The 8,542-nt window shown below is 38.9% G+C and overlaps 1 protein-coding gene across 6 annotated transcripts in view; it reads right to left on the bottom strand.

Moving 5' to 3' along the window:
• Positions 1 to 310: 310 nt before the first annotated feature.
• The window catches only part of KEL (Kell metallo-endopeptidase (Kell blood group)), a 22,384-nt gene continuing 14,152 nt past the window's right edge, over positions 311 to 8,542 (bottom strand). For 5 of the 6 annotated variants that reach the window (XM_088159133.1, XM_014892381.2, XM_088159135.1 and 2 more), the window contains 7 exons: positions 7,944 to 8,021; positions 7,385 to 7,488; positions 6,418 to 6,528; positions 4,300 to 4,367; positions 3,906 to 4,063; positions 3,009 to 3,104; positions 311 to 2,041 (listed from right to left, as the gene is read on the bottom strand). In XM_088159133.1, coding sequence (XP_088015259.1) covers positions 1,865 to 2,041; positions 3,009 to 3,104; positions 3,906 to 4,063; positions 4,300 to 4,367; positions 6,418 to 6,528; positions 7,385 to 7,488; positions 7,944 to 8,021 — 792 coding nt within the window. In that variant the 3' untranslated portion in view covers positions 311 to 1,864. The remainder of the gene's footprint in view (positions 2,042 to 3,008; positions 3,105 to 3,905; positions 4,064 to 4,299; positions 4,368 to 6,417; positions 6,529 to 7,384; positions 7,489 to 7,943; positions 8,022 to 8,542) is intronic. The other variant, XM_088159134.1, reaches the window with a different exon arrangement.

Here is an 8,542-nt window from a genome sequence, read left to right as displayed (position 1 = left end):
TTGAAAGAACAAGAAAAAGAAAAGCATATTCCAGGGAGCTGTGCCTACCCATACACTTAACAAGATAGATACAAGAAAAGCTATGCATCTTCAAAATGCATATTGTCAGTACCTTTTGCTTTTTCTAAATACAATAAACACAGAAGTCAAGTAGCCTCAGAACACTGAATTAATGTCTATTTTATGCACTAAGTGTTATGCAATGTTATTTGCTATTAGCATCTTAAAAAAAACTGTCTGGACGTGTTGCTAGGAGAAAATCAATTTAATTAGTGAAGGGAAGGAAAAGTATACGCTGTTTAAATGCTAATGATAAACACAAGCCAAATTTTTTTATTTTTTATGATGGTAAATAAATCAAACTATTTTGAGGTATTCTTATTTATTATTTGTGAAGTTCAGCTAAGAGCACCAGACAAGTAGTAAACAGTATAAATACAGAAAAAACGTACAGGCCTGATGATAAAGTGTTTGCAATCAAAGTAGTTTTTTTTTTTCAGAAGCAAACACTTTATTAATATATTTGTTAATTAATGAAAACAAAATCTCAGAACAGTCCATTCTTGGAAAACATTTTGCTGTATTTGTCAGTACTTGAAAAGGATTAACACAGTTATTTTTAAAATGCTCACATTGATAAGGGATGTTTCCACTTGCCATCATCTATTCCACAAACAGTCCCCAGGCAGCCAATATAATAAGTAAAATAAAAATGTTCACATAAACAAGAACAGTTTGAAGAGTATGCAAAAGGTATATGTATTTTGTATACTTATTAATGTCAGTAAATTTTAGAAAATTGGTATAAATTTTCTAATTATGAAAACCTGAAATAGATATATTTATTACATTGCTCTTTAAAAACTACTTTAGGCACTTCCACTACCCCAAATCATGTTGCTTCTAACTCTCCTTTTGCTGTAAAGCAAATTAATACCTAAAATTCAATTTCAAGTCAAAGTACAGTCCTGTAACAGCTCTACTCCTCTGTTTGGAAATGGTAAATATTTACAAATGTAGGGAGAGAACCAGGTTCAGAATGCAGAGAAGCTCTTGGAATTCTAGTTGTTCAGCCTTCAGAAACTTCTAGAAACCTTTGTGATTCTCCCACACTTCATTGTCTACCATATCCTCAACCCTAGACACTTAAAAACAAGAGGATCTTGTTGGAAAAAAAAAGAGAATCTGATCTCAGCTCCCAGTTACCCTCCCATTCATGAGGATGCTTTCCCCTTTCCTCTTATGTCTGAGTTTTGCTGATGAAGCAAAAACAGAGCAGAGAAAGCCTTCAGTAAACTTCATTATTGTCACTTACCTTTCAGCCTACAAACTGCAGCCACTGAATCTTTCCTAGCACCTGTCTCAATTTGTTAGCAAAAGAAAAGCAGAGGATTCTACCCTCTCTTGTGAGTTACGTATGGTTTGCACAGTAAACCACAGGATTGCCCCAAGAGCTATTGTAAGATATGAACAAGTCTCACAGCTCCAGTTTATTGACTTGCCCTTTCAATAGGACTCTGAGGTTTCTGGAGCAGAACAGAGGGACTAATAATGTAACACTCTCTCTGTTCATAACTCCTCATAAGCTGTTGCCTACTAGAAACTGGCCAGTCACCTTGTTGCCCTGGGATTGTCACACATCTGGGACACAGCACCGAGAGCCTTGGAGGAGATCCCCTCCTTATGAGATCAGTTTAAGAATTTCCCTGCCATCAAATGCTGAGGAAAAGATAAGAAAAGGAAGGCAAAGGTGTGAATAAGAGCACCATGTGACCCCAGAGGTTCTGAGAAGATGGTCATATTTTCATGTGTTAGGCCTTCCTCTCCCTGGGATCACATCTCTCGTCCTCCTCTTCCATGTGCATTACCAGACGTGGCATTTGTTGTCTGGGTTCATTGGGGATCCCCTGGGACATTGGAAACTCTTGGAAAAGTCCTGGCTATTGCTGACAGGCCCAGAGACACGAAGTGGCAAGGGACTATGTGGATCTGTGTTCATGGAAGACTGGAGCTTCTCTGGGTCCTGGTGTCCACACATTGCCTGAAGGGAAGCAAAATAGAAAAGTCAGTTTGGCTGGAATTCCTCATGTGAACAAGACTTAGGGCTCCTCATGCCTCTGCACATGTCAGAGGGTGCTGGAGTAAACAAGGAAACCTGCATACATGGTGACAACAACGCTCAGATTTTCTTCGGATTGTTTTCCCTTTCCTTAAACTTCTTTGTCCCCATTTCAGCCTCTGATAAGTCTGTATAGTCCAGAATACAGAACATTTCGGCCACCCTGGCTAGGCTCATGGCACCTTGGACTCTTTCTAAAGAAGTGGTAAAGATGTCTCAGTGCCTAGATTCAGCTTCTTAAGTTAAATCAACAAGTGCTCATCAACAAAGGAGAGCACTTACACAAAATCCCATTACTACTCAAGAGACTCAGGGGAGGATTTACTGGTGTTAAACTGCAATCCAAGTCTTCATTCTCATAATTTCAGTCTTTTTTTATCAGAAACAGAAACAGTAAATTATGGGTGAATGTACTTCCAGTTCTTGATCTCTAAATAACATTCAAAACTCTTTTGTCCACTATCAGTCACTCAGAGTGATGTGACATCCAGTTATTCACATGACGGAGAAGTGAATGAAGGGAGGGAAGGACAGATACATGACTTTTACAGTTAGATTTCACTTCCCACATGTAAAATTGCTCAAAACAGCAGAAAAAGAGACTGGCAATGAAGGCTGCTTTCCCTGACACATGACTTAATTTTGGTGGATTTCAGTACTTTGTAAAAGATATATTTGCAGACAGGCCTTTTGTTAGCTTTGAGATCCATAACAGGTTAGGAGCTGTAAATATAAATTTTAGCTTTTAAGTTAGATTCTGGATCTCACAGAAACATTGGTCATACTCAGTTCTGTGAATGGGGAGAAAGTGATTGAATATAGAAAGAAAAAACTGTAAGAGTGTGGAAGAAATGGAGAGTGAAAAAGACACATGACTAGCATTCATTACATGAGCAAAACTGAGGTAGAAAAGTTGATCATCTGAAAGCCCAATCTTAGGTAAATCCTTCTCTTCTTTGTGCTTTTTTAGCCAATTCTTATAGGCCTGTGGAGAGATAAAATGGATAATTATAAATCTTCCTTAGTATCACAAGCTCATATCTTCTGTCAACAAAATCTATCAACCTAATATATATTTAATAAATTAGCAAGTTTGTATCTCTCTCCTCATTCAGCAGCTTTCTGCTGCTGGCCATGCCCTTAGTAAATCTAAAGTGAGAGAATACAACTTTCCTTACCATTTCAGATGCTACTATACAGATATTATCCATACATTGTCATAGGATGTGGTAATTATACTATGAAAGAACGAAAATTACTTTTGAAACAAATCACAAATATTTGACTATAAATTAAAGACTTTCTGCCTCTCAGTGTTCTTCATGAAAGAATTTAACAAGTACCATTTTAGACCTAGGGATCCATACCACCCTTAGCAGTTGAACTCCTGAAGTACTGCATGAGGAAACAAAAAATTCTCTCTAAAGTACTGCTTAAAACATTGTTATGGAGTCATTTTATCACCATACAAAATTCTGTTTCATGTCTCAGATTACCTCCTCAAGTATAACATAAGCATATATACAACAGCATGCTTTTATATGCATGATATAAACCGGGAAGTGAAGGAGAGAAATTGTCTTACATGGACATACTGAGGCTATGAGCAAAGCTTTGTGAGGAACCCCTCTGCACTAACAGAGGACATGCTGGGCTCATACTCCACTGGCACAGGTGTGCAAGAAATCTGGAGCTGGAGTGGGATGTGGGAGAGGGGAGTAGCAGGACAATCTTGTGTGTTATGTAGTGAGACTATGAGATTGCTGAAGTCAGTAAATCACAATACCTGGTAAGCGATGGCCAGCCCTCCAGTGTCAGCTGTATTCTCCAACAGTGTGAAAGTGCCATTGACATGAAAGCTGTAGCTTTCATACTGTTCAACCAAGCAGTCTATTGATCTTTGTAGTGCACTCCTGTTGCATGCAGGACAGCCCTCAGGCAACACTGTGGGGGAAAAAAAGTCCTAGAAGTAAAGCTATTTATGGCATTCACCTGTGCTCCTCACATTAATCACTGATTCTTCCTAGTAGCCAGCATGGACTGAAATATGTTTTTCTTAAGTTCATCTACCTTAGTAATATATGTATATATTAATGTAAGGACTAGGATTTCAGATCCTCTAAGGGGAAGTAAAAGTGGGACCTAGAAGAGTAAATGAAGACACCACAGCCAGTACCCACCATAACCATAGAATGAGTGAAGAATTTCATGTGCCATGAAGACTCCGATGGCTCCAAAATTCACAGCGCTGAAAAATAAAGATGAAAAGAGTGCTTTTGGAAAGAAAAAGAGGGTACAGGAGTATTCTTTATGGCCAGTAAGCACAACTGTGTGCTCCATAGGAGTGCTCTACTCTTGGACCACACGGAAACACTTTTTATGTGTTGTCACTCAGGCATGTAAAAGTGCAAATACAAGTGCAAATTATCTTACCAATGCTTAAAATTGTACTATGGGCTTATTTTAAAGTATTTGTCGCTAATAAGCCATTATAACAATGAAGAGTCTATGAGTCAGATTCTGCCTTTATTAGCTGTAATGAAAGGTATTGTTGTTGTTGATATATGTCCCTATTGAACCTCTACTGCCTGACTGCTGCACAAACAGCAACTACAATGGTAACCATTCAAAAATAGGATGTTTGGAGAAGCAATCTTGCAACTTCTATCTAGTGAGAAAGGATACATAAAATTGGCAAGGCAAATTAAAATCATGATGTTTTGACTGCAATTACTGTGGTCAGCATTGGCAATCTTGCTGCAAGCAAGAGGTTGTCCTAGGGACCTCCAGTAGTTCTTTTCAAATGGAACTTCTGTGGTTCTATGCAATGAATTTACAGATACTCTCACAAAGAAGAGAGCACTCAAAATGCATTTGCATTATATGAAATTTTGGACTCATTCTTCCTTCCCATGCACTGATTAACCCTGCTGAAGCATGAAATTTTCATACTAGATCATTATTCTTTCACTGGGAACTCAGTAGGAGCTCTGTAGCTGATAATTTATGAATTTTACCCAGAGAAGCTGTGGATGCTCCACCCTTAGAAGTGTTCAAGGCCAGGCTGGATGGAGCTCTGAACAACCTGGTCTAGTGGAAGGTGTCCCTGCCCATGGCAGCAGTGTGGAACTAGATGATCTTCAAAGGTTCCTTCCAACCCAAACATTTTTACAATTCTATGATTCTATAAACAATTGTACTGTTTTGCTGAGTTCTTATTTTAAAAATTACCCTCACAGTCACCTGAATTAGCTTTTTCCAGTGAAGTTTAAACTCTGGAGTATCATCTGAGAAAGCACTATTGTACCAACTCACCAAAAGCTTATCAAGTTTTATTTATCAGTCTACTCAGCTGAAGTGACAGTGAGAAATATGTACTTTACTAGCACTGAATACAAAAGGAATAAGAAGGCATAGACACTTCTTCACAGAGAAAGAATATAGTGACACCCCATACCACTGGGAAAAAAATTCCTTTTTACTATTCTTTTGAGAAGTCCCTTTCTTCATACTATAATAAATTAATAAAATACTGCAAGCACTACAAGATCACCATCGAGAAAATAATTACTTTTAACTGAAACTTGTTTCTTTCAAGCTTCAGCCTCTTGTCACAATGTGAGCTTATTTTTCAGTACAACGGTATTAGGACAAGTATGTATCCACTATAGGCAAAAAGGACATTGAATTATATGTTTACTGTAAACTGTTTGGAGTGCTTTTATTATCAGAAAAATATATTGCTTAAGAGATCTGTTCCATCTGATGAAAGAACAGAACCAGAGCAGTATGGTCTAGAGAAGTGTTGTTATTGCAGGGGAAGACTCAGAGTTAAAAATCTATTTGCTTAGTAGAAAGGGTTTCTTTTAAAAAATGAGAGAACTGTGATACATTTGAAAACGACTTCTGACAAGAAGTTGCTCTGTGAGGCTCCTATTTTCTCTGGGTTAGAATCTTTGGAATTTAGAAAATGAGAGGCAAAGGTGAAATGCCTTCTTTGCAGTTAACTTACACGTGACTTCTGCCTCTTTACTCTGGAGTAACATCTTTGTGTTAGTTCAGTTTCACCGAGATTCTGATTTTGCTTCAGCAGAGTCAATGGCTACTCTCTCTCTCAGACTTCATCAAGCAGTATCCACCTAGCTTTAGAAAAAACTGGGTTTCCCCTCTTCCCTGTATCTTTCTAGGATACAGTAAGAAAAATAAATTATAGACAAACCGCCCACTAAGATTCCTCCTGGAAGCGTGCTGCAGCCCAGGGACTACATTCACCTTGCACGTCTGAAGCCCCTTCATACCTGGGAAACTCCATGTGGAAGAAAGGACTGCGGAACATTCCAGCTGGAAACACCACCGTGTGGTCTCTTATTGAATAGTATGAATGCACACTCCAGGGGTGCACATGCCAGCTGGTAGCAAAATAAAAAGAGAAATTAGAGAATGTATTAACTCCTTATCTCACACTTTGATCCTTTCCTTCACTGAGCTTGCAAAGATAATTCAACTGTTCACACAGCACCAGCAAATTATGAAATTCACATTATCTAGAGTTTGAGGTGTTTGAAATAAATCTTCGGTTGTTTACATGTGGGCAGAACTAATAACTTAGTTTTCATAGACATGAAGAGATTCTCCCTCACAATTTCACTGTCAAGTAAATTAGAATTAGTAACCTCCTGTGAAGTCCTGCACAGAATACTCTGCAGGAGGTGTAAGGCCCTGAGTCCATCTGTCTTCCTTCTGAAGCATCCTATGTCCTGCCTTTGAGGTGACTCCACCAGAATTCCTGTCATCACAGTGCTTTGCTGTTGGCTTTTTAGGAAGCCCAGGAGAATCAGCTATCCCCCTTAATTAAGGGTGCATGGTCAAAAAACTGGGGTTTTTTCAGGGGTTCTGGTGCTCTCTTCACAATGATGGGCTACTTTGGTAGCATTGATCAGGCTCAATGCAGGACAGGCTGCCAGATTCAAAGTTTCTTTAAAGCAGAATGCAGCCATGCAGACTTGCAGCAACATTCAGAACTACTGAAACCACATTTAGAGGTAGTGAATCCAATTCTGCCCACTGGCCCCTACCTGCTCTTCCTCTTCTTCCACAGCAAAAGAGAGATATAGACATAGTTATCACACTTCTGAGTGACCTGCTCTAACTAATCTTGCCTTGAGCAGGAGGATTGGACTAGGTGATCTCCACAGGTCCCTTCCAACCTCAGCTGGTTCACAGTATGTGATTTTGTTATATTTTCCAGATTACTATCTGACTTACTTTTGCTGTGGGTAATGCTGAAGGAGCTTCAGGTAGGAATTTTCCCTCAGTACTTTCAAGCAAGCCACCACATTGAGGAAAAAAGTGTCTTCATTTATCTCCAGCTGAGGGAAGAGACAGAGAATGTGACTGTCATAGGGCATAAGTGAGGAATGAATTAAACTATTGAGAAAAGGAGAAAATGAGAAAAAGAAAAGTCCCGTGGATCCAAAACGAGCTAATCAAAAGAGAAACCAGTGGGATACTTGTAATTTTTTTTCACTCCCTGTTCTAAAGACCTTCAGTGTAAGATATGACAGGAATGTATCTGAAGGCCAAACAGAACCCACAAACAGGTAAAAAATTACTTCTATCAGGCCAGCCACTCTAAATAGGAGACAGCATAGGCAACAATATAGAAGCAACAGATAAAGGTTCTCTGGTCTCATATGTTCCCAAAAACTGAACAGTAGGAAATGTGCTCCAGAGGTCATAGCCTCTTTTGTAAGCAGACAAGACAGCAGTTGATACAGGTAAACTGCCAATAATGAGGCAGGCATGTTTACATTATATAGCTCACATTCTGGTATTCCCGGTTCACTTTGTCAGTCTGGAGTATGTGAGCTGGATAGCCAATCTCCACTTGTAGTCTGGATACCTAACATGATAACAAACAAACAAATATAAATAAACTCCATCAGCTTTACATTCTGGAAGTCTAAAGGCTATTTCTAACCAATGTAAGCATGATCTGTGAGTCAGCCCCTCAAAAGGACACGTACTCTGTTTCAAGAAGACATCTTGTCCTGCTGCTCTGCTTTCTCAACTCTACAACTTGAGACCTAAGGTTGTTCTATTCTTTTTCCTTGTATTGTCTTCCTCTATTCAGGTTTTTCGCCTTTAACCTTACTAGATGTATAAAACTGAATTCCATCTCAGTTAAATTAATTCAGAGTATTCATGGACAGACAAAAACTGAGCCTCTCTATGCCTACACATCCGTGTATGTACCCATGCATGCTGGCACTTATAAAACCACCTTTGATTTTTAGTATGAATAATACATCTATTTAAGACTGTGTGCTTGTAGAAGCAGGTAGGAATACATAAAGGTGCAGGTCTCTTCCATTCCTTCTCCAAAGCTTCAGGGAAAGGAAGGCCTCAGTAATCTCTGCCTTC

Source organism: Sturnus vulgaris, chromosome 2, assembly GCF_052056855.1.
Source record: "Sturnus vulgaris isolate bStuVul1 chromosome 2, bStuVul1.hap1, whole genome shotgun sequence".
In the NCBI taxonomy this organism is placed as follows: domain Eukaryota; kingdom Metazoa; phylum Chordata; class Aves; order Passeriformes; family Sturnidae; genus Sturnus; species Sturnus vulgaris.
Note: the sequence above shows the minus strand (reverse complement) of the source record. Positions and strands in the feature narration are given on the sequence as shown.